We start from the raw sequence: 23,828 nt of genomic DNA, 5'->3' as shown, positions 1-23,828 counted from the left end.
AGACACTAGTGGTTGGTACTAGCAATGGTGGCCGACAGCTATAAAGTCAACTTCGTTAGTTGTAGTTGTAGTTTGTGTTTTAAAACTCTTGTCGGGTTCAGGGTAAGGCTAATAACACTAAAGCGTTATCTTTTTTTTATGTTTTTCGTGATTATCTAACTTTTTACGGCATTTTTGAAAATGTTGGGAGAGTGCAACATAAACTATGAACAATATTTGCAACGATTAAACCTTACAATTCAAGCCTATTGAGCTTGTAGTTTAGCTATATAGCTATTACGCAATCGTAAAATTGGTAGAAAGTCACCCTTTTGGCTCAAAGTCACCCCATTTTATGTTAGTTTTGTGCAATCTAGCTTTCCTTGACTTGAAATTGCCTAATATAGGAGTTTTTATTAGATATTTATATATAAACTTGTAAATTATAGACTTAAGTCACTTAACTTAGGCTTAATCCGGCTAAGTCAGTCCGGTAAATCGTTTTATATCATTCTGCTACGTGTAAGAACAACTTAAAATTATGACCAGTAACGTTTCAGAGTTAAAACATCAAAGCTTTGAACTTTTCCTACGTATTTTACATGCGATTTCCCCTTAATTTCTACTCAAAACACTAAAACTGACCGTATTCGAAATTTCTGCCGGCAAATATTTTGAAACTCGGCCCAGAGGTGCAGAATGGTCCCAGGAACCATGTCCAATCATTGGTTTGGGTGGAAATTTTTTTTGGATAATAACGGTCTGTGGGGGACCCGTGATTTTATCAATTTTATGAACTTTATGAATTTTATGAATTTTATGAATTTTATGAATTTTATGAATTTTATGAATTTTATGAATTTTATGAATTTTATGAATTTTATGAATTTTATGAATTTTATGAATTTTATGAATTTTATGAATTTTATGAATTTTATGAATTTTATGAATTTTATGAATTTTATGAATTTTATGAATTTTATGAATTTTATGAATTTTATGAATTTTATGAATTTTATGAATTTTATGAATTTTATGAATTTTATGAATTTTATGAATTTTATGAATTTTATGAATTTTATGAATTTTATGAATTTTATGAATTTTATGAATTTTATGAATTTTATGAATTTTATGAATTTTATGAATTTTATGAATTTTATGAATTTTATGAATTTTATGAATTTTATGAATTTTATGAATTTTATGAATTTTATGAATTTTATGAATTTTATGAATTTTATGAATTTTATGAATTTTATGAATTTTATGAATTTTATGAATTTTATGAATTTTATGAATTTTATGAATTTTATGAATTTTATGAATTTTATGAATTTTATGAATTTTATGAATTTTATGAATTTTATGAATTTTATGAATTTTATGAATTTTATGAATTTTATGAACTTTATGAATTTTATATTTTTTTTCGTACAATATAAAAAATACAAAAATACAAAAATACAAAAATACAAAAATACAAAAATACAAAAATACAAAAATACAAAAATACAAAAATACAAAAATACAAAAATACAAAAATACAAAAATACAAAAATACAAAAATACAAAAATACAAAAATACAAAAATACAAAAATACAAAAATACAAAAATACAAAAATACAAAAATACAAAAATACAAAAATACAAAAATACAAAAATACAAAAATACAAAAATACAAAAATACAAAAATACAAAAATACAAAAATACAAAAATACAAAAATACAAAAATACAAAAATACAAAAATACAAAAATACAAAAATACAAAAATACAAAAATACAAAAATACAAAAATACAAAAATACAAAAATACAAAAATACAAAAATACAAAAATACAAAAGCTGATTGCACTTGAATTTCCAATTAAAATTTGGAAGTTTTTGAAGTCTTAAAATTCTCAATATTCTGAAAATTCTGAAGATTCTAAAAATTCGGAAGTTTTGAATTTCTTAAAATTCTTAAAACTTTAAAATTCATAAAATTCTTGAAGATCTTTAAATTCTTAAAAATCTTAAAATACGCCCTTTTAAAATGTTGCTCCATAATGCCTTGCTTTCCTCTGCAGACTTTCTTCTATTTTACGCAGACTTCTCCAACTGTCATCCGCGGCAGCTTTGTTTTGAAGCGTCACTTTCCAAACGATCGAATCCTTGCTTCAACTTCGTTCGAACAAAACTTACGCACTTTTCAAACACTTCTCGTGAGATTTTTCCGTTGCTCTGCGCGCAGATTCCATCGCCTGCTTTTCCCACCCACAAAAACATCAGACCTCGAACTTGAACGTCGTGTTTTCAGTGCGCGGAGTGAAAAAATGTAAATAAAAACAACAACATTTTGGTGACAACTTTCGGTGCGGGTGAAAAATCGATAGCCCCGCGACGTTCGTTGTAATTGTAATTGTAATTGTAATTTTATTTGGCAACGATATCCTGTTAGTCAGACTTTTTATCAGGGCAAGGAGGTGTACAAACCGGAAATTTCAATTAGGACAAGTTGCGTCGGAATGTCCTCGGACGCGAGTGTTTACGAGCTGGTGGGTGCGTTGGTGCACGCAATTGGCCGCGACGTTCCGGATCGTGCCGCGAAGCGGGCCAAATCGGTGGCATTTGGGATTCTGCTGGGGAAGTGGTCCGCTCCGGGGAGGGCGGATGGCGGGGTTGCGGCGCGGTTGATTGAGGAGGAACCGCTGGAGATGCTGCACTGCCAGCTGTTTGAGATGGAGATGAAGGCGCGGTACCAGTTCCAGCGGAGACGGTGTGACCGGTTCCGGAGGTTGTTGGATGAGGTGGGGTTGGAGCGGGGTGGGGGGTTGGAGGGGAAGGAGAGGGATGTTTTGCAGTTTTTGCTTTTGATGAGGAATTCGATTCCGGACGGGAGTGATTTGAAGGAGGGGGAGTTTTTGGTGGGGGATTTGATGCCGTCGACGCAGTTGGGACCGTATCCGGTGTTCCGGCCGGAGGATTTCCTGCCGGATGCTAGGAAGTTGAACCAGTATGGGAAAATGCAGGCTGGGAATCCGTACTGTCCGAAGTCGTCGGCGAATGTCTTCTCCGAGAGCCTATCCAGCATGTTGGCCATCACGGATGGTCCAAAAAAGGTCAACAAGACGCTTCCGGTTGTGGAGAGCACCTACTTCAGTGATCCGATGGCCGAGCTGGTCAGCTATCAGGGTCCGTTCCGGTACAATATGATGAAGGGCGGTGCCTTGGATGAGGACGAGCAGCTGCTAACCAGTTTCGAGATCATTCCCGGGGACACCTCCGGACAGCAGGAAGTGGCCCTTGCCAAACCACGCGACCAGATCTTCAACTTCAACTGGGAGAACCTCGGCAACCGCTTTGTCCCCGTGCAGAGTCCGTTCGCATCGGAATGCAACTCAACGCTTCAGCTGGAAACGCTGAAATCTTCCCGCCGAACTCGTGTCGACCTGCTCGACATCCGGCTTGTCCGGAACGACGACTTCCTCGAGGACGTCAAACTACTCCTCACAGGGATCAGCTCCCGGTGTTTCCACTACGACGACTCGAATCGCTTCCTCATGAATGCCAACTTCACCGTCGACGGAGTGTCCCCCCGGACGATGGGCGCCCTCGTGGACCAGTGCCTCGAGCTGGGAACTTGCTTCAAGCGGCTCCAGAAGATGACCAAGAAGAACCCGTACAATCACGCCATGATCTTGGAGGGCTTCGTGTTCAAGGCGTTTTGCGACTGCGTCGAACGCATCCTCAGCTGCTTCCGGATTGTGGTCCACAGCTACTCCGGACGCTCGCTGCTGCAGCTGCAGCGCAAGGTGGAACCACTTAAGAAGCAGATCCTTGCGCTTGCCAAATTCTGCGGAATTCATCCGAGACGTAAGAAATTCCGAAATACTCACTTCAAACTCCCAACTCAAAAAACTTAAAATTTTCCAGACGAAACCGACTACGACTTCCCGATCGGCTCCGTCTTCCTGGATCACCTCTACAAGGAGCTCATCCACATCACGGACACGGACGTGTCCACCTTCCTGCTGCACATCCTGAAGCACTGCTGCCATGCGTACTTCCTGCTGTTTCAGCAGTGGCTCTTTGCCGGACAGCTGCACGACCCGAGTGGGGAGTTGTTCATCTACTTTGTGAACCATTATCGGCCCAAGACGAAGCACTTTTTCGACAAGGCGTTTCTGATTCGGAGGCAGGCGGTTCCTGGGTTTTTGAAGGGCTACGAGGAGGACATTTTGCTGTGTGGGAAGTACACGATGCTGCTGAAGGCGTTTCGGCCGACGGTGAGTAAAAACTGAAGTAAAATTGAAATTTAAAGTTTTTTAAATGAGTTGGCATTATAGAGTTAGATCGTCCACGGGAATTTACCGTCCCGGGAATTTACGGTATTTCCGGTAGATTTTTTTTTCAAATTCTCGTTTCCGGGGTTTTTGTAACCTTGCTCTATTTGGAATGTTCTTGCTTTCTAATTCAGAAAAATCTGAGGAAAAGCCAGCAAGGTTTAAAAATATTCATTGCGCTTATTTTTGAAAAAAAAAAACAATTGTAAAAATTTCTATTTCAGAAGATTTTGTGGAAATTTTAAAACAAAAAACCAAACCAAAAGGCTTCGAAATAAATAAAAGAACGTTCGCTGATTTAGAAATTTCAGAAAATTTTAGTATGCTCTTTCGGAAATAAAAAAAAACAAAAAAACATAATATTTCGAACTTAAAAAAAGTACGACGTTTGAATATTTATAAAGTTGTAGAAAATGTAGAAAATATTAAATAGTTTTTGGAAGTTGAGAATGTTTATGAAAATTAAAAATAATATAAACATCAAAAAGATTATTTTGTTTTTTTTTTTTTTGCAAGTTTGGCAAGTGTCTTATGCCTAAACATGTTTGAATGTTATGAAAAAACGGTATTTTTTTATAATTTTTAAAATTTTAACAAAATTTATGAAAAAAAGCAAAAAAAAGTTTTTTACTAAAATTTTTTAAAGTTTTTAAATTTTAGATAAAAAAAATAAAGTTTTCTTTTATTTTATAAAATTTTAAGAATTTTGATTTTTTTTTGCAAGTTTGGCAAGTGTCTTATGCCTAAATTTGTTTGAATGTTATGAAAAAACTGTATTTTTTTAAGTTTTGAAAATTTTAACAAAAATAAAAAAAAGCAAAAAAAAAGTTCTTTACTGAAAATTTTGAATTTTTTTAAATTTTAGATAAAAAAATGGAGCTTTCTTTTATTTTATTATATTCTAAAAATAAAAAAAAATACAATTCTGAATTTATTTTTAAAAAACAACATTTAAACATTAAAAAAAAGAGAGATTAAGGTTATGTTGAAAAGTTTAAAAATTGTTTGGAAGTTTAAAATGTTAGAAAAAATTGAAAATTAAAAAAAAATCTAAGGTGAAAAAATTGCTAAATTTATTTATGTTTAAATTTCATAATTCTTAAGAACTTATAATTTTAATTTTTTATTTAAATTTTCTCGTTTAATTTTTTATTTTTCTCAATTTCAAATATTCAAAATTTACAAAACTTTAATCATTTTTTTTAAATTTTATTTCAATTTCTAAATTAGTTTAAATTTTTACTTTGTTCTGAAATGTATAATTATTTTTTAAATATTTTTTATTAGTTTTTTTCCTAATTTGTTATATGTTATAAAATGTTATGTTATTATTTAAAACTTGTTTAGCTTTTTTAATCTTTTTTTCCGTCCACCTATTTATAATGTTTCGAAATTTTAAAGTATTTTTTTCAAATAAATTTTAGATTAACATAATGTAGAAAAGTGAAAAATGTTGAAAATTGGAAATAAAATTGAAAACGGAGAAAAAATGCAATGTTTCTTCGTTTTTAAACTTCTAGCATTTTTAAAAACCTAAAAAAATGTTTTTTTTTTCAATTTATTTTTTTTGCTTATTTTTTTATTTTTCTTCATTTTTAAACATTTAAAATTTTAACTTTTTTCAAATTTTATTGTAATTTTCTAAATTAGCCTGAATATTTTTTTGAAATATATATATTTTTTCAAATATTTTTTATTTGTTTGATTTCTTTATTTTTGATTTACGTAATATTTTTTTCAGCTTTTCATATCTTTTTTTTCCTGCCCGCCTATTAATAATTTCAGTAAAGATAAATAAATTAGAAATGTTTGCATGTTTCGAAACTTTAGAATTATTTCAAATTAAATTTCTAATGTCTTTTAAAAAAACATGATTTGAACATTTAATAAAATTTAGAGCGATTAAGATGATGTAGAAAAATTCAAAAAGCATTTGGAAAATTAAATGTAAAAGAAAGCATACAAATATATAAAATCTTAACAAAATAAGAAATTTACAAAATAAAAAACAAAGTTTGAGAAAATTTTAGACTCTTGAGGGTTGGTCCCATTGCAATACTTGATATGACAATTTCAGGAGTCTTATGGTACGTTCGTTTGAACAGCCAGTGTGGCACTGAGTGCCGCACTCGTCGGTGCCAGTTTTGGTTCAAACGAACATTCTTTTTCAGTGTGCATGGAACTCGCATGAAACTGAAAAAATATCGAGTGCGGCACTAGAGTTTCAGTTCCAAGATGGCGGCGAAACTCGTGCGGAACTAGCGCAAGTTTCTTCAAAGAAACACTTTGACAGCTCTGAGTGCGGCACTCAGTGCCGAACTAGCCATCAAACGAACGTACCATTATTTTACATAATATCACGTTTTTCGGAATAGACGTTATCTGAAATGGATTTTTTTTCGGAGTGTACATTCACCGGAGCTCAAATGTCTAAAGTTTCTGTCATACTAAATGTTGCTCAATTTCTTAATTTTTAAATTTACAACATTTTTGAAAACATTAAAAAATTGTTGTTTTGAAATTTCAATTTAAAAATTTTTTTGTTTATTTTTTTACTTTTCTTGATTTTTGAATATAAAATATTTACTAAATTGAATACTACATATTTCTAAATTTATTAAAAATTTCTAAATTTGTTTGAATTTCAACTTTTTTTTTGATTTTTGTATAATTTTTTTAATTGATTAATTTTCTAGATTGTGTTTTTCTTAATTTTATTTTTTTTTTCAGATTTTCTTACTGTTTTTTTCTTTATCCCGGGAATTCTCGGGACAAAATTCCCAAGATTTTTTCCAAAACCCGGAATTTCCAAATCCCGTGATTTTTTATTTGTTATCCCGGAATTTAAAAAAAAAATTCTGGAAATTCATATTCTGTTGTAAAAAAAAAAAAACAATTGAATACTAAGTAATATCAGCATTAACTTGGCATATTAGGTAAAATTGATTTTAATATTTTCTTTGTAATTTTATATATTTTAAAAAAGTTTTGGTATTTTGTTTACGTATTTTACTGATCTCAATTTTGAAAAAAATATCATATTTCATAATTTCAAGACTATGCTATGTAGCTATGTATCGAATTAAGACAGCTACAATGTAGAAATGGGAAGATTGTAGAAGGTATTGTTTTGATTCATGTTCATCGAACTGTTGTGGATGTACCTCGAAATTCGCCGAGTTATGGAGTTACTTTCAAATATTATGATTGTTACTCATGTTGTTATAACTGTTACTCATGTTGATGTAATTGGATATTCTTACATCAATTAATTACATAAAAATTAAATTTTAAGAACACATTCTAAACTAACAATTTTCAAATTACAAAAATAATGTTTTTTTCTCTCCTCCCAGCACCCCATCTTCACGCTGAAATTCCCCAAACTGGAAGTATGCCTGTCATACCGCTCCATCAACGCGCTCAAGCTCCGCTGGCTGCAGTACGTGGCCCGGGCACGCGACATTTGTGGCGCGTCCGTATCGGTACGTGCGCTGTACGAGCAGAAAGAACGCGAACGGCAGGAGTTCTTCCGGCTGGTGGAGGAAAACTTTCGCCGCAGCATGGACCAGTGGCGCCAGGACCAGGACGCGGAGGCCGCTGAACTGCGCCGGAAGAGGGAACGTCAGGCTGAGGAATTGCGCGATCAGCTGATTGAGATCCGGGAAGGCAAGCAGGCGGCCAAGAGGGCGGAACTGGAGCTGGAGGAGAAGTACCGGCATGAAGGGTTGGTCTTTGAGAACCGACGCATGATGGCGGAGAATTTGGAGCGGGAAAAGACGGTTGAAAGTTATCGTGAGCTGAACCGGATGATGGACGAGAGGAAGGTGAAAGCGGAAGCCGAGGTTGACCGGTTGAAGGTTCAGCTGAGGGGTGACGGCGGGGACAGCAGCGAGAACGACTTTGAGTCTTGCGTTGGAAGTGCCACGGAAGATGAGGGGGCGTCGATCTACGAGGACGCCGAGAAGAGTCCCCAAAAGCAGGACGCGCTGGCAGGTTCCAGCGACGACGAAGCGGAAAAGACAATCATCGAGAGTCCAACTGACGTTGCAAACTCGAACCAAGCAGAAGTCGTAACTGACATTGAGCGAAACAAGCAACGCATGCTTGGATCGAACATTGGCGATTACTACGGCGAAGAAGATCACGCGAATGCCAACGTGGAAGCGATCATGGAAACGGCTTCGGCCGGAATCCGCCAGCTTACGGAGGCCCAGCGGAACAAGTTGAAGGCCATGTCCCACGAGTGCAACATTGATGGGATCGGGCAGGACACGAAGGTGGTGGCGGCGAAGGTCGTGGATGTGAACAGTAATCAGACGACGGCGTCGGCGGATGACGAGAGACTTCGGAACCGGCAGCGGATCTTGATTAGTGATTATACGAGCAGGGGGAAGGAGGAGGAAGAGGTGTCTGCGGGGCAGGATGGAGAGCCGAGGGAACTGACCGACTTGGAGCGGAACCGGATGAAGATCATGAGCCAGGAGTACAACGTGATCGTGGATGATCATGATCATGGTAAAAAAGGTAAGATTTTATTTTGTAACTTTAAAATGAACATTTAAATACCACAACACATAAAAAATTACAAAATTCTACAAAATTATCAAAATAATCAAAATTAACAAAAATATTAAAATTAACAAAATTAACAAAAATATCAAAATTATCATAATTATCAATATTATCAATATTATCAATATTATCAAAATTATCAAAATTATCAAAATTATCAAAATTATCAAAATTATCAAAATTATCAAAATTATCAAAATTATCAAAATTATCAAAATTATCAAAATTATCAAAATTATCAAAATTATCAAAATTATCAAAATTATCAAAATTATCAAAATTATCAAAATTATCAAAATTATCAAAATTATCAAAATTATCAAAATTATCAAATTTATCAAAATTATCAAAATTATCAAAATTATCAAAATTATCAAAATTATCAAAATTATCAAAATTATCAAAATTAACAAAAATATCAAAATTAACAAAATTAACAAAAATATCAAAATTATCAAAATTATCAAAATTATCAAAATTATCAAAATTAACAAAATTATAAAAAAAAACAAAATTAACAAAATTAAAAAAATTAACAAAAATATCAAAATTATCAAAAATATCAAAATTATCGAAATTATCAAAATTATCAAAATTATCAAAATTATCAAAATTATCAAAATTATCATAATAATCAAAATTATGTAAATCATCAAAATTATCAAAATTATCAAATTTCACAAATTTACAAAACTTCTTGCAAAATATATAAACCTTACAAAATTTACAAAACATACAAAATTTATAATAATTACACAATTCCAAAGCTTCCAAATTTACAAAATTTACAAAACTACTAGAATTTACAAAATTTTAAAATAAAAATAAATAAAGTTAACAAACAAAAAAAAAAAAAACAATCAATAATAATCAAATTTAGAAATTTACTAAATTTCAAAAATAAAAAAATAGGTTGTGAAATAAACTAACTAAGCCTAAAAATTTAACAAAATTTTAATAATTTACAAAATTTAGAATTTTTCTAAGTTAAAATATAAAGAAAACAAGGAGAATATACAAAAACTGATTGATAATGAAGAAAATTTTATTTTTTTAATAGTTTCAATTATTTACAAAAAAGACATTTTAAGAATTTTTAAAAAAAGATTATGAAAATTTAGAAGACTTAGAAAATTTAGAAAAAATTAAAAGTTTAAAATCTTTTTTTAAACAAATCGAGATATCTTGTAAATTCAGATATTCTAGATAATTAAGAACACTTAAAATATTCAAAAAATACAAAAAAAGCAGAAAAAATATGTATATATATGAAAATCTGGACGTTTAAAAAAATAGAAATCTTGGAAAATTCAGAACATTTAAAAAATTTAAATGATAAATTAAAAAAAAAGGAAAAAAGAAAAAAAATGGAAATTAAGAAAATTAAGAAAATTAAGAAAATTAAGAAAATTAAGAAAATTAAGAAAATTAAGAAAATTAAGAAAATTAAGAAAATTAAGAAAATTAAGAAAATTAAAAAAATTAAGAAAATTAAAAAAAAATTAAAAATTTTGAAAATTTTGAAAATTTTGAAAATTAAGAAAATTAAGAAAATTAAGAAAATTAAAAAAATTAAGAAAAATTAAGAAAATTAAGAAAATTAAAAAAATTAAGAAAATTAAGTAAATTAAGAAAATTAAGAAAATTAAGAAAATTAAGAAAAGTAAGAAAATTAAGAAAATTAAGAAAATTAAGAAAATTAAGAAAATTAAGAAAATTAAGAAAATTAAGAAAATTAAGAAAATTAAGAAAATTAAGAAAATTAAGAAAATTAAGAAAATTAAGAAAATTAAGAAAATTAAGAAAATTAAGAAAATTAAGAAAATTAAGAAAATTAAGAAAATTAAGAAAATTAAGAAAATTAAGAAAATTAAGAAAATTAAGAAAATTAAGAAAATTAAGAAAATTAAGAAAATTAAGAAAATTAAGAAAATTAAGAAAATTAAGAAAATTAAGAAAATTAAGAAAATTAAGAAAATTAAGAAAATTAAGAAAATTAAGAAAATTAAGAAAATTAAGAAAATTAAAAAAATTAAGAAAATTAAAAAAAAATTGAAAATTTTGAAAATTTTGAAAATTTTGAAAATTTTGAAAATTTTGAAAATTAAGAAAATTAAGAAAATTAAAAAAATTAAGAAAAATTAAGAAAATTAAGAAAATTAAAAAAATTAAGAAAATTAAGAAAATTAAGAAAATTAAGAAAATTAAGAAAATTAAGAAAATTAAGAAAATTAAGAAAATTAAGAAAATTAAGAAAATTAAGAAAATTAAGAAAATTAAGAAAATTAAGAAAATTAAGAAAATTAAGAAAATTAAGAAAATTAAGAAAATTAAGAAAATTAAGAAAATTAAGAAAATTAAGAAAATTAAGAAAATTAAGAAAATTAAGAAAATTAAGAAAATTAAGAAAATTAAGAAAATTAAGAAAATTAAGAAAATTAAGAAAATTAAGAAAATTAAGAAAATTAAGAAAATTAAGAAAATTAAGAAAATTAAGAAAATTAAGAAAATTAAGAAAATTAAGAAAATTAAGAAAATTAAGAAAATTAAGAAAATTAAGAAAATTAAGAAAATTCAGAAAATTCAGAAAATTCAGAAAATTAAGAAAATTAAGAAAATTAAGAAAATTAAGAAAATTAAGAAAATTAAGAAAATTGAGAAAATTAAAAAAATTAAGAAAATTAAAAAAAAATTGTAAATTTTGAAAATTTTGAAAATTTTGAAAACTAAGAAAATTAAAAAAATTAAGAAAATTAAGAAAATTTAGAAAATTAAGAAAATTAAGAAAATTAAGAAAATTAAGAAAATTAAGAAAATTAAGAAAATTAAGAAAATTAAGAAAATTAAGAAAATTAAGAAAATTAAGAAAATTAAGAAAATTAAGAAAATTAAGAAAATTAAGAAAATTAAGAAAATTAAGAAAATTAAGAAAATTAAGAAAATTAAGAAAATTAAGAAAATTAAGAAAATTAAGAAAATTAAGAAAATTAAGAAAATTAAGAAAATTAAGAAAATTAAGAAAATTAAGAAAATTAAGAAAATTAAGAAAATTAAGAAAATTAAGAAAATTAAGAAAATTAAGAAAATTAAGAAAATTAAGAAAATTAAGAAAATTAAGAAAATTAAGAAAATTAAGAAAATTAAGAAAATTAAGAAAATTAAGAAAATTTAGAAAATTAAGAAAATTAAGAAAATTAAGAAAATTAAGAAAATTAAGAAAATTAAGAAAATTAAGAAAATTAAGAAAATTAAGAAAATTAAGAAAATTAAGAAAATTAAGAAAATTAAGAAAATTAAGAAAATTAAGAAAATTAAGAAAATTAAGAAAATTAAGAAAATTAAGAAAATTAAGAAAATTGAGAAAATTAAAAAAATTAAGAAAATTAAAAAAAAATTGAAAATTTTGAAAATTTTGAAAATTTTGAAAATTTTGAAAATTTTGAAAATTTTGAAAATTTTGAAAATTTTGAAAATTTTGAAAATTAAGAAAATTAAGAAAATTAAAAAAATTAAGAAAATTAAGAAAATTTAGAAAATTAAGAAAATTAAGAAAATTAAGAAAATTAAGAAAATTAAGAAAATTAAGAAAATTAAGAAAATTAAGAAAATTAAGAAAATTAAGAAAATTAAGAAAATTAAGAAAATTAAGAAAATTAAGAAAATTAAGAAAATTAAGAAAATTAAGAAAATTGAGAAAATTAAAAAAATTAAGAAAATTAAAAAAAAATTGAAAATTTTGAAAATTTTGAAAATTTTGAAAATTTTGAAAATTTTGAAAATTTTGAAAATTTTGAAAATTAAGAAAATTAAGAAAATTAAAAAAATTAAGAAAATTAAGAAAATTTAGAAAATTAAGAAAATTAAGAAAATTAAGAAAATTAAGAAAATTAAGAAAATTAAGAAAATTAAGAAAATTAAGAAAATTAAGAAAATTAAGAAAATTAAGAAAATTAAGAAAATTAAGAAAATTAAGAAAATTAAGAAAATTAAGAAAATTAAGAAAATTAAGAAAATTAAGAAAATTAAGAAAATTAAGAAAATTAAGAAAATTAAGAAAATTAAGAAAATTAAGAAAATTAAGAAAATTAAGAAAATTAAGAAAATTAAGAAAATTAAGAAAATTCAGAAAATTCAGAAAATTCAGAAAATTCAGAAAATTCAGAAAATTCAGAAAATTCAGAAAATTCAGAAAATTAAGAAAATTAAGAAAATTAAGAAAATTAAGAAAATTAAGAAAATTAAGAAAATTGAGAAAATTAAAAAAATTAAGAAAATTAAAAAAAAATTGTAAATTTTGAAAATTTTGAAAATTTTGAAAATTAAGAAAATTAAGAAAATTAAGAAAATTAAGAAAATTAAGAAAATTAAGAAAATTAAGAAAATTAAGAAAATTAAGAAAATTAAGAAAATTAAGAAAATTAAGAAAATTAAGAAAATTAAGAAAATTAAGAAAATTAAGAAAATTAAGAAAATTAAGAAAATTAAGAAAATTAAGAAAATTAAGAAAATTAAGAAAATTAAGAAAATTAAGAAAATTAAGAAAATTAAGAAAATTAAGAAAATTAAGAAAATTAAGAAAATTAAGAAAATTAAGAAAATTAAGAAAATTAAGAAAATTAAGAAAATTAAGAAAATTAAGAAAATTAAGAAAATTAAGAAAATTAAGAAAATTAAGAAAATTAAGAAAATTAAGAAAATTAAGAAAATTAAGAAAATTAAGAAAATTAAGAAAATTAAGAAAATTAAGAAAATTAAGAAAATTAAGAAAATTAAGAAAATTAAGAAAATTAAGAAAATTAAGAAAATTAAGAAAATTAAGAAAATTAAGAAAATTAAGAAAATTAAGAAAATTAAGAAAATTAAGAAAATTAAGAAAATTAAGAAAATTAAGAAAATTAAGAAAATTAAGAAAATTAAGAAAATTAAGAAAATTAAGAAAATTTAGAAAATTAAGAAAATTAAGAAAATTAAGAAAATTAAGAAAATTAAGAAAATTAAGAAAATTAAGAAAATTAAGAAAATTAAGAAAATTAAGAAAATTAAGAAAATTAAGAAAATTAAGAAAATTAAGAAAATTAAGAAAATTAAGAAAATTAAGAAAATTAAGAAAATTAAGAAAATTAAGAAAATTGAGAAAATTAAAAAAATTAAGAAAATTAAAAAAAAAATTGAAAATTTTGAAAATTTTGAAAATTTTGAAAATTTTGAAAATTTTGAAAATTTTGAAAATTTTGAAAATTTTGAAAATTTTGAAAATTAAGAAAATTAAAAAAATTAAGAAAATTAAGAAAATTTAGAAAATTAAGAAAATTAAGAAAATTAAGAAAATTAAGAAAATTAAGAAAATTAAGAAAATTAAGAAAATTAAGAAAATTAAGAAAATTAAGAAAATTAAGAAAATTAAGAAAATTAAGAAAATTAAGAAAATTAAGAAAATTAAGAAAATTAAGAAAATTAAGAAAATTAAGAAAATTAAGAAAATTAAGAAAATTAAGAAAATTAAGAAAATTAAGAAAATTAAGAAAATTAAGAAAATTAAGAAAATTAAGAAAATTAAGAAAATTAAGAAAATTAAGAAAATTAAGAAAATTAAGAAAATTAAGAAAATTAAGAAAATTAAGAAAATTAAGAAAATTAAGAAAATTAAGAAAATTAAGAAAATTAAGAAAATTAAGAAAATTTAGAAAATTAAGAAAATTAAGAAAATTAAGAAAATTAAGAAAATTAAGAAAATTAAGAAAATTAAGAAAATTAAGAAAATTAAGAAAATTAAGAAAATTAAGAAAATTAAGAAAATTAAGAAAATTAAGAAAATTAAGAAAATTAAGAAAATTAAGAAAATTAAGAAAATTAAGAAAATTAAGAAAATTGAGAAAATTAAAAAAATTAAGAAAATTAAAAAAAAAATTGAAAATTTTGAAAATTTTGAAAATTTTGAAAATTTTGAAAATTTTGAAAATTTTGAAAATTTTGAAAATTTTGAAAATTAAGAAAATTAAGAAAATTAAAAAAATTAAGAAAATTAAGAAAATTTAGAAAATTAAGAAAATTAAGAAAATTAAGAAAATTAAGAAAATTAAGAAAATTAAGAAAATTAAGAAAATTAAGAAAATTAAGAAAATTAAGAAAATTAAGAAAATTGAGAAAATTAAAAAAATTAAGAAAATTAAAAAAAAAATTGAAAATTTTGAAAATTTTGAAAATTTTGAAAATTTTGAAAATTTTGAAAATTTTGAAAATTTTGAAAATTAAGAAAATTAAGAAAATTAAGAAAATTAAGAAAATTAAGAAAAGTAAGAAAATTAAGAAAATTAAGAAAATTAAGAAAATTAAGAAAATTAAGAAAATTAAGAAAATTAAGAAAATTAAGAAAATTAAGAAAATTAAGAAAATTAAGAAAATTAAGAAAATTAAGAAAATTAAGAAAATTAAGAAAATTAAGAAAATTAAGAAAATTAAGAAAATTAAGAAAATTAAGAAAATTAAGAAAATTAAGAAAATTAAGAAAATTAAGAAAATTAAGAAAATTAAGAAAATTAAGAAAATTAAGAAAATTAAGAAAATTCAGAAAATTCAGAAAATTCAGAAAATTCAGAAAATTCAGAAAATTCAGAAAATTCAGAAAATTCAGAAAATTTAGAAAATTCAGAAAAATCAGAAAATTAAGAAAATTAAGAACTTTTGTGTTAATTTTTTAAAATTCTAATTTGAGAAATAAAAAATCAAAAATTTAAAAAAAAAGAAAATTAAAAAAAAAGTTTAATATTCAAATAAAATTGAAAATTTAAAAAATAAAAAAATAATCGGAAATAAAAAAATTAGTAAACTGTAATTTAAAATAAATTTAAAAATTTAAAAAAAAATCGAAATTAAAAAAAAATTAAAAAAATAAATTTTAAGCTGAAAATTAAAAAAAAATGATGATAATTTAGATAGGTTTTAAAATATTTTAACTTATTATATTGCCAGGTTCCAAAAAGCCGGAAATGTTCCTCAACCTGGACTCGGACCGGGCCCGAAATCGCCGCCGCATCCTCGAGTGCGAGTACAACATCGTAACGGGGGCGCAGAACTTCACAGCGGACACTCCGATGTCGGTGGACAGTGACACGGTGAGCGAGGACATCCAGCTGCCGATAATTGCGCTCAACGACGTCCCGCAGGACATCAACGCGAATCCGATCGAGGGCGGGAAGCTGCGGCTGGACACGGTGGCCGCCCAGGACAAGTTCAACGAGAGTCGGTTTGGGGTTCCGGATACGGCACTGTTGGCGCAGGAGACGCCGGACAGTGGGTTGAATACGGCCGGGAAGAACGCCAAGGAGGGTTTTGAGTTTCCGTCGGTGGGGGTGAGGAAGAGTTGCTCGGTGCTGGAGCTGGAATCGGACGAGGATCAGCTGGAGGACGAAATCTATCGGGAGTTTTTGGCGGCGATGAAGAAGCGAGATTTGAATCTGTGCGAGTTGGCTGGAGGAGGCGGAGGGGTGGAGTTGAGTGGAAGTATTTCGGAACTGCGGGAGCTTGATGGTGAGTTGCGCAGCGTTGACGTGCTGACCGTGACGAGGTTCCTGCAGAGTTCGCTGGTTATTCCGCTGAAGGCTCACATGGAGATCGTCAACAGTGAGATCATGAAGATGTGCTTGAACGATCTGGACATTCTTGGACACTTTGAAAGCTTGAGGAACTACTTCCTGTTGATGGACGGCGAGTTCTCCTGTTACGTCTGCGACAATGTCTTCATGCTACTTGAAGAGGTTCAATCTCCAGATGAACTCCTAAACTACCAAACCCTGCACACGATCCTCGACTCGGCACTCTGCTCCAGCGCCGCCGGCGCCGACAAAAACGCCGATCGCCTCTCCTTCAACGTGGAACAAATCCCGGAACGGTTCGACCTCTACCACCCCAACGTTGTAAGCATGCTGAACCTGAGCTATCGCGTAGAATGGCCCCTAAACCTAATCCTGAACCCGGAAACGATCGAGCAGTACACGAACGTGTTCAAATACCTGGTCAAAGTGCGTCGCGTCAGCTTCGTCCTGGGCAAGTCCTTTCAGCTGTTGAAGGAGTGCCACAAGCAGTACGGCAAGCGGATCCTCGGATCGCCCCAGTACAGCCGGGTACAGCTGATTTGTCACAAGTTGTCGCACCTGGTGAACGCGCTCAAGAATTACATCACGAGCAGTGCGTTGCTGGCGTCGTGGGACGCCTTCCGGAAGGATTTGGAGAGCGCGGAGTCGATGGAGGATTTGTACCGGAAGCACACGAACTACATCAAACGGATACTGTTTCTGTGCTTGTTGAACAAGCGTAGTGTAGAGTTTTACAACAACATGGAGGAGATATTTAAGGTGAGTGGATTTTAGGTCTATTAGGTATATTTTTCTTGTGTTCTAAAGGCTCATACTACTGGTCACCATAAAGTGCGTTATTTATTTATTTCAATTCATACTGAAATCCAGTATGCGCTTACAGAACCTATGAAGGTTGATTCACACCTTTCCGTTTGTTTTTTAGGTTACAAAAAAAAACGATTCTTTACTAAAGACCGGCCCGTGGCTTAATGGCTACGGCTCCCGCCTCATAAGCGGAAGGTTCCGGGTTCGATTCCCGACCGGTCTCCTTGAAATTATTCGACTATAATTGAACTTTGAATATGAACAAAAAACGCATGGAATCAGGTGGGATTCGAACTCACACCTTTAGATTGGTAGTGGTAAATAATGTCACAAGGTCATTTACTATATACAACAATCCCTTTCCCTACGATTCCCCTACACACACCACACACCATATTCTATAAATAACTCGAAGTGGTTGGTACGGTATGTCCCCACTTCTTCTTCTTCCCCTGATGATTCCATGAAATGTGGGTTCCGTTCATAGAATCTGTCTCTTGCGGTTAATGCAACGCAGTGGGCCGGGCCGCTTTAGTGAGTGTTGGATCTGGTACGTTTCGCCGAATGTCGTTTCGCCGACGGTCATTTCGCCGAATGTCGTTTCGCCGAATGGTACGTTTCGCCGAAAGTCATTTCGCCGAATGGACGTTTCGCCGAATCGAATAAAAATTAACTTTTTTGTATAATTTATGCTATTTGTTCGCTACAGTGCCATCTTGTAATTCACTCATGCAAACTTGAGAAGGAGTGGCAAGATAATAATATAATAATTTAAAAAAAGTAAAGAACGTCTCATGTTTCAAAGAATGCATAAACTCACCGAAATAATACAAATAATTTGCTTAAAAAATTAAGAATGCAAAAACTAACAGAAATTTTTCTAAATGTTATGCTAAAAATCAAAATAACTGCTCATGTTTGAAAGAATGCAAAACCTCCCAAAAATTATAGAAATAATATGCTTAGAAAACTAATAATGCATAAACTCACCGAAATATTTGAAAAGTATGCCAAAAATATAGAATGCAAAAACTAACAGCAATTTTGCAAAATGTTGTGCTGAAAATCAAAAGAACTGCTCATGTTTGAAAGAATGCGAAAACTCCCAAAAATTATACAAATAATTTGCTTGAAAAACAAAGAATGCAAAAACAAACAGAAATAATCTAAGTTATAAGCAGCCGATTAAAAGAACTGCTCATATTTGAAAGAATGCAAAAACTAACTCACAGAAATAATTAAAAAAATATGCTCAAATACAAAGAATGCGAAAACTAACAAAAAAATTCCAAAATGTTATGCTGAAAATCAAAAGAACTGCTCATGTTTCAAAGAATGCAAAAACTCATAAAAATTATACAAAAATTTGCTTAAAAAACAAAGAATGCAAAAACTTACAGAAATTTTCCAAAATGTTATGCTAAAAATCAAAAGAACTGCTCATGTTTGAAAGAATGCAAAAACTCACAAAAATTATAAAAATAATTTGCTTAAAAAACAAAGAATGCAAAACAAACAGAAATATTCAAAATTATGAGCAGAAAATAAAAGAACTGTTCATGTTTGAAACAATGCAAAAGCTCTCATAAATAATTTAAAAAATATGCTCAGTAAACAAAGAATGCAAAAACTACCGGCATTTTTTCAAAATGTTATGCTGAAAATCAAAAGAACTGCTCATGTTGGAAAGAATACATAAACTTACAAAAAATATACAAATAATATGCTTAAAAACAAAGAATGCAAAAACTAACAGAAATTTATCAAAAATATAAGCAGAAAATTAAAAGAACTGCTCATGGTTAACAGAACGCAAAAACTCATAGAAATAATTCAAATGATATATTAAAACAATAATGCAAAAAACTAACAGAAATTTATGCAAAAACTCACAGAAATTGTATGCTGAAATTAAATAACTGCTTAAGTATGAAAGAATGCAAAAACTCGCAGATTTTTTTTCATCTAGATTATTTTTTAAGCGATTGTTTATGTATATAATAATGCATAAACAATACTAAGAAACAAAAAAATACATTTTTTTAGGAAGATTGAAAAATCACCTTTTAGGGACATTATACTTTTTCAAAATATTTTAATACAATTTGTGTCCATTTTATATATTTATTATACGATTATTTGCCAATTCGGCGAAACGTCCCATTCGGCGAAACGTCCCATGCGGCGAAACGACATTCGGCGAAATGACCTTCGGCGAAATGACCGTCGGCGAAACGACATTCGGCGAAATGTCCCGCACCCATCTAACCATAAGTTCTTCCCGGATGCTTTCTTTGGACTGGCTGCGCTTGTGTTCGATTAGATTAGATTAGATTTGAACCATAAACGATTCTTTACTAAAGTTGTTATTTTTTACTATTTATTTTTCCCAACGAAATGAGGCAACAATATGCTGATTTATCATTTTAAAAAAGAGATGTATTGTTTTGGTCACACTATTTTTCTGGACGTCGCTAAGTTTTTTTACAGTTAAAACATAATTCAAGCTTAATTTAATAAAACATCATGTTGTCATAACTATTCCTCAAATCCTGGAATGTCGTTTCCCACAGTGCTATACTTACTACCATAAACTGATCAAATTAGAACCGACAGAAAATTAACACTTATCTTAAGCTAATTGGAGCCAACATCATCGATCGATTGATCGATGAAATCATCACCGAACATTTCTTTGTGCTTATTTATACAAAACTGGTGAGGATATGCTGAGTTGTATTTGGCCGAAAAATCGCGGTTTCGACAAACTTTACCACCTTAGATTTTTTTTTCGTTTTTCGATAGGTTTTAGTAGACAAATAGTGCCAACTTTCTTAACACTGGAACGCCCAACGCATGTCCAACCTACACGGACGCCCAAGCCTCCCAAAAAAGGTGGAACGGTAACTTCAACTCGCTGGTTCTCGGGCATTACTCAACCAATCGGGACGATTCTTGTTTCCAGTGATTTGTAAGAATGTCTAGATGACCCTAAAATTTTGCAGAACTTGATTTGAACTAGGGCGTCCAATTTTCCCGGGTTTAGAATTTCCCGGGAAACGGGAAAAATATTTTTGGAATCCCGGGAATTCCCGGGATCCTGGGAAATTTTTGAATCAGTAATTAAATCTATGTTTCATTAGTGTTTAGGATTTTAAATCAACTTCTATTTTTAATTCCAGTATGATTATTTTTTTTTTGATTTGCGATTCAAATTACATAATTCTTGAGTTTTTTTTTGAAAAGGTCCAATAAGCTTTTGTCTTCCATATGTTTATAGGACCTATTCAAAAAAACTCTGGAATTCTTTTATATTTTTTTTTCTTTTATATATATTTTTACATGACATGACTAAAACAGCTCAACAAATTTATTTTACATCTAAAAAACAAAAAACGATAATAAATAAAATGATACCAGTCAATGTAAAATTTTAGATAAGTTTTGAATTCTTTGTTTTATATAAAACATATTTTACAAATTATCTTCAAGTTACTACCGCCAACCGAGGGAAAATCAGAATTACAGTCTAAATAGGTACAGGAGATTTTAGAGCAATACATTTGGAAGTACAAAATGTTTTGTTCTGTTCCTGTTTTAACCGAAGTCATCCATAACGTCATTGAATTATTTTTTGCTTTAATAGCTGTCTTTATTCGTTACATTTGTACTTGTTTGCCCTAGATGCCGGTGTTTGATTATAATTAATTTGATATGAGATTGTTTTTTTTTCAAATTTAAAATCGAAAATATACGTAAATATATCCAGTCTTTAAAAAAATAAAATAAAGGAGAAAAAAATTTGAAGCTCTAGGCATTTTACGGACCTGTTAATTAAAATTATAATATTTTTTCCTAAAAAGCCAATTTAATGCTGAGATTTGCTGAATACAAATTTTAATTCATTTTATTGTTCTGCTATTTTCACAACCAAATCTGAATTTCCAGACCAAAATATGATATATTTTTTTTCAATTTCTTGAATTCCCGGGACAAATTATAGAAAATCCCGGGATTCGGGAATTCCCAGTTTTGGAAAAATCCCGGGATTTTTGTTCCGGGAATTCCCAGGATGGACGCACTAATTTGAACAAATCTGTAATTTCTGCGACCGAAAAAATTGTTCCATCTTTTTTTAAAACGACTGCCTCCGCGGAATTTTTGGCGATTTTTTTTTACAAGCGAAAAAAAGTTGGAACGATGTTTTTGATCGCAAAAATTATAGATTTGATCAAATTTAGTTCTGCAAAGTTCTAGAATCATCTAGACATCCTAACAAATCACTTGAAAGAAGAATCATCTTGATTGGTTGAGTTATGCCCGAGAACTATTGAGTTGAAGTTACTGTTCCAACTTTTTTGGAGCCTTGGGCGTTGGAATGTTAAGCTATAAAGAAAACTAAATAAAAAAAAATGTTAGAAAAAATAATGAAAAAATCAGGGATATTCACAAAAAGATTTCACAAAAAAATTGCTTTGTTTTCAAACAGTGTCCATCACGATCATCATCGCTTCAAGTCACCCTCACCCGAGATATAATCTTGGGACAGCCGAATCGAAATTAGCAAGTCAAGTGTATATTTAGTAGTTTACAATCGATTGTACTGTACGTACATGTTTTTCAATTTTAAATTAAAATTAAAGCATTTTTTTGTCCCCGATTTTCTTTTTTTTATGCGGCTCTTTTGCTCGTTTTTTTTTTAAATTAATTATAGTGTAAATTTTGTTCTGTCATCAGGGTCTAAATTGGGTCATACAAAAATGCTGAATGTTGACCTTCAAATATAAATGGATACAAAAAGGGTAGCAAAAAGGTGTGAATCTACCTTTAAAATCGCATACTGGATTTCGGTATGAATTGTCGAAAATAAAATATAAAAAATCACGCTGAACGCTAGTGTGCTCGTATAAAATAAATTGAAACTATGTTTTTTTTTGTTTTTTAACAGGTCGTGCTCCGCTTCTACAAGCATCTCAAGTCCAAGCCGTGGCGCCCGGCGGATAAGGCCCTCGCGAACGCCCCGTACGTGCACCCGCGCTACGATCAGATCCTGCAGGACGAAAACGACTTTGAGAAGCTGATCAAGTACACGATCTATCTGGGCAACAAAATGTACGACTACGGCTACCAGAAGGAAATTCACGAATTTATCGACGTGATCAACATCAACGGATATTACAGTGGCAGCAGCACCGTTGATAAGGACGGGACCAAGTAGATTCCGTACTAGAAGATGGGTTAAACCTCTCTTCAAAAGAGCTTCCTGTTGATTAGAGAAATGTAAGGTAAGTGTGGTCATCGTAATTGTGCTCTCTCATAAACTGTTTGGTTGTTAGCTTGATAAGAAGATTGGGCTTTAATCCCACCCCGCGATAGATAGAAATAACACTATGTTGAGTGGGCGATTAAACTACCTGTTACTATGTATCGACCACTCGAAAATCGCTCGCTCTATCTCTGTCTTACACACGTCCTAAAGCACACAAAACAAAATGTTGCATGAAATCTCCACCTAAGTCTATACAAAACTAAAAAGTATCACCTAATTGTTATTATTACTATATATTATTGCAAAAAATGCTTCGAATACAACAAGAGTAAAACTACAAAACGCAAACTTTCAATTTCTGGAAATAATAGAGAACGACGTCGTCATTCAGAAACTCATTCACTTTTGCTGATTAGCGCACTATCAAAAGAAGCAAAAAACTGCTGATTACTGTGTTTACACTTCTTCGTTCGTGAAGTTGAGCCTCGCGCCGCATACAAAGTCCGTTTTGATTGTAAAAAGAGTCAGCAGCACCATAATCTGAAACGGTCTGTGTGCCAGCTTGGGTCGACCAAAACTCGCAGAAATATAAACATTCTTATCAAATTTCGTCGAGTCTGGGCGAGGGAGCTGTTACAAAAAATGTACTTGAATAAGCAAAAAGATGACTTTTTCGCCGAAGTCGGTTCAGCAAATAATGGTTCAAATGTCTGTCAAACGGGTTGATGGAAAAATCAATCCTCAAATAATTTTGACAAAGGACTTTGTCTTAAAGCTCTATCTGCGGTGTCAATGCAAAATTTTTCGAAAATGTAGCGTTACCGTCGCAAGCCCTCGGCGTGACATTCTGTTTCTGTTGCGTAGATGCCGTGAAAACTATTTAAGCTAAAAGTTAGCCTCTGGAGGATTTAGTGTCCATCAGACTTTCATCAAAGACGGACCTTACGTTGGGAATTTTATTGCTCACACACACACACACACACGCAGGTGGTGCACGAACTTGAGAGGAGGTCCAAGAAGTTATTGACGGTAGCCAGAACGGTCACCGGAATACCGAAATTATTGGGAACAATTTGGTAGGATATCGGTCACACCCGGAGTGGCCAGTGCCCTGTGGGAAGGTTCTACCGGGAGGACATTTACGGAACCATACAAATTTGGGCAATATGGGTATCAAAATTCATGGTTTTTGATACTGGTGATGAAAATGGCCATTTTGACCGGATTGGCCAGTGCCCTGTGGGAAGGTTCTACCGGGGGGACATTTACGGAACCAT

General features: G+C 29.2%; 1 protein-coding gene across 1 annotated transcript; it reads left to right on the top strand.

The window, feature by feature from the left end:
• Positions 1–2,236: 2,236 nt before the first annotated feature.
• On the top strand, positions 2,237–22,893 carry LOC6043959 (gamma-tubulin complex component 6). Its single transcript, XM_038254544.1, has 6 exons — positions 2,237–2,372; positions 2,481–3,838; positions 3,899–4,251; positions 7,665–8,835; positions 15,853–17,234; positions 22,231–22,893. Exons 2-6 carry the CDS (start codon positions 2,491–2,493, stop codon positions 22,498–22,500), a joined length of 4,524 nt encoding a protein of 1,507 aa, XP_038110472.1. The 5' UTR covers positions 2,237–2,372; positions 2,481–2,490; the 3' UTR covers positions 22,501–22,893.
• Positions 22,894–23,828: the final 935 nt, after the last annotated feature.

This window comes from Culex quinquefasciatus, chromosome 2 (genome assembly GCF_015732765.1).
Source record: "Culex quinquefasciatus strain JHB chromosome 2, VPISU_Cqui_1.0_pri_paternal, whole genome shotgun sequence".
Classification (NCBI taxonomy): Eukaryota; Metazoa; Arthropoda; class Insecta; order Diptera; family Culicidae; genus Culex; species Culex quinquefasciatus.
Note: the sequence above shows the minus strand (reverse complement) of the source record. Positions and strands in the feature narration are given on the sequence as shown.

Excerpts from the sequence above, each read along its gene's own strand:
- LOC6043959 (XM_038254544.1), top strand. The coding sequence starts at position 2,491 with ATGTCCTCGGACGCGAGTGTTTACGAGCTGGTGGGTGCGTTGGTGCAC. Across the intron at positions 3,839-3,898 it reads CTGCGGAATTCATCCGAGAC|ACGAAACCGACTACGACTTC; the intron begins GTAAGAAATTCC and ends AAAATTTTCCAG. Across the intron at positions 8,836-15,852 it reads TCATGATCATGGTAAAAAAG|GTTCCAAAAAGCCGGAAATG; the intron begins GTAAGATTTTAT and ends TTATATTGCCAG.